Raw genomic sequence first — 1,962 nt, 5'->3', positions numbered from 1 at the left:
GCCCTACAGCCAGGGGACAGCCCCTTGCTGGTTCCTGGGACCACAGCCCCTCCGGCCCATGTGGGGCTGTGATCCACCTCTTCCCTTCAGTAATGGCAGTGCAGAATTAACGTCGGGTCTGTAATTTAGCTCAGGACTGTTATGAGGCACAATCTAGCTCTAAAGCCAAGGCCAAATAGTACTAGCGTGGGGTCAAGTTCCTGAGGCACACTCTGCCTTTGGGACTAATTTGGGTGCTGAGTAGCCAGGCAGGTATTTACATGTTGCCTACAGAGACCTAGAGGTCTCTGGATCCTATTCTTCTCCCTCAGATCACCTAAAATGGTAAGAATTTTCAAGGGGGATTAAGGTTGTGATCTCTGGGGAGGGGAGTGGACATCTGGTAGGAGTCCCGTCTGTATTAATAGCCTCCGTTTAAATGTATGTTATCAAACGGGGCAGCTCCTAATCGGCCAAGAGACTGTGAACTCTGTTACCTAAGGGACTGCTGGTGGCTTTGGGCTGCTAATCATGGCTTTCCACAGGCACACAGGTAAAGTGGACGTGCTGCTGTTTGTTGTGGGAGAAGCCCTGTGTGTGCAGTGCCTTTTGCTAACAGGCTCCTGCTCCAGCAAAATAACTCTTTTGAATGCAGTCTTAAGCCTCAGCAATCTGCAGCTGGAACTAATGATGGCAAATGGGTTTATAACCAGTGTGTGGGACTGGCGCTGGGAGCGCGGCGGTGGTGGCGGCCTCATCTATTTTGTAAAATGCATTGGATGGTACTGCTTTTGTATCTGCTGCTGGGGGAAGGCTGGGGCTCAGCTGTTATTTGAGGAAGACTAGGTGAAAATGGAGGATGATGCTCCTCCTTGCAGCAAGCTTGCTATGGCAGTTATTGCAGTGAGCAGGGGAAACCCATAGCAGAGGGGAGCGTGCAGAAGCCCAGCGTGTAAATCCAGATGGTTTGCTCTGCCCTGGTGGGAGGTTTGTGGTTATTCCCTCTTCTCTGTGTTTGTCTTGTAGATCAAACGGGCTGACCCTCGCCAGTAATATGAAAACATTAACTTTTCCTTCCCATTAACACTGACAGGAATCTTGAGAGTGTGTTTTGCATGTCCCCTATGGCATGCGGATGTGTTGTGTCTTCCCATCCATAACTAATCTTCCCTGGCCCTCCAATTACAGACAATTGAAAGCTCTTCGGGATTTTTAAAAGCTTATCTGATTCTGAGAAGCTAACCATGTTTGCGTGTGTCCAGCATGTATTTACAGCCCTAAATCACAATGTACAGTGGCAGGACCATTGCATCTCTTGATGAGACATAGCCCAAGGGGTGGACATGCCTGGGGAGAGGGTGTCAAGTTTGGGGCACAGCTCCTGTGGGCATCAAACCGAGCTGCTGCACACCAGGAGCCTGGGGACAGTGGTGCTCGTGAGACTCTGTTGGGAACATAGAGCCTCTTCAACACAGGAGAAGAGTCACAGCATGCTGTTCAACTTCACACTCAGCCTCCCAGGACAAGGCACAAGCATGAGGCTTCTTGCATGGCATATAACTACTTAGGATTTGCTTGTGTGATGCAGATATACGCTACGCGAGGTACCTTTCTGAGTAGAATCTGACTTCTGTGGTATCATTTTTAAACATCTCAAGGGTATTTAAAAAGAGCAATCCATTCAATTAAAATGCAAGAAGACATAGAAGCGTGACCAGCAGGTCAAGGGAGGTGATTCTCCTCCTCTACTCACTCTCATGAAGACCCCCACCTGGACTACTGTGTTCAGCTCTGGGGCCCCTAACATAAGAAGGACATGGACCTGTTGGAGCAAGTCTGGAGGAGGGCCACGAAGATGATCACAGGGCTGGAGCACCTCTCCTGTGAAGACAGGCTGAGAGAGTTGGGGTTGTTCAGCCTGGAGAAGAGAAGGCTCCGGGGAGACCTTATAGCTGCCTTCCAGTACCTGAAGGGGGCCTACAA

General features: G+C 49.9%; 1 protein-coding gene across 4 annotated transcripts in view; it reads left to right on the top strand.

Moving 5' to 3' along the window:
* Positions 1–217: 217 nt before the first annotated feature.
* Positions 218–1,962, top strand: part of FHL1 (four and a half LIM domains 1) — a 12,947-nt gene continuing 11,202 nt past the window's right edge. For 2 of the 4 annotated variants that reach the window (XM_009287570.2, XM_009287568.2), the window contains exon 1: positions 352–532. In XM_009287570.2, the coding sequence (XP_009285845.1) occupies positions 511–532 (22 nt within the window). In that variant the 5' untranslated portion in view covers positions 352–510. Of the gene's footprint in view, positions 325–351; positions 533–1,962 lie in introns of those variants that run through there. The other 2 variants (XM_009287569.2, XM_009287571.2) reach the window with 2 other exon arrangements.

This window comes from Aptenodytes forsteri, unplaced genomic scaffold (genome assembly GCF_000699145.1).
Source record: "Aptenodytes forsteri isolate BGI_AS27 unplaced genomic scaffold, ASM69914v1 Scaffold265, whole genome shotgun sequence".
In the NCBI taxonomy this organism is placed as follows: domain Eukaryota; kingdom Metazoa; phylum Chordata; class Aves; order Sphenisciformes; family Spheniscidae; genus Aptenodytes; species Aptenodytes forsteri.
This window is presented reverse-complemented; position numbering and strand designations above follow the sequence as displayed.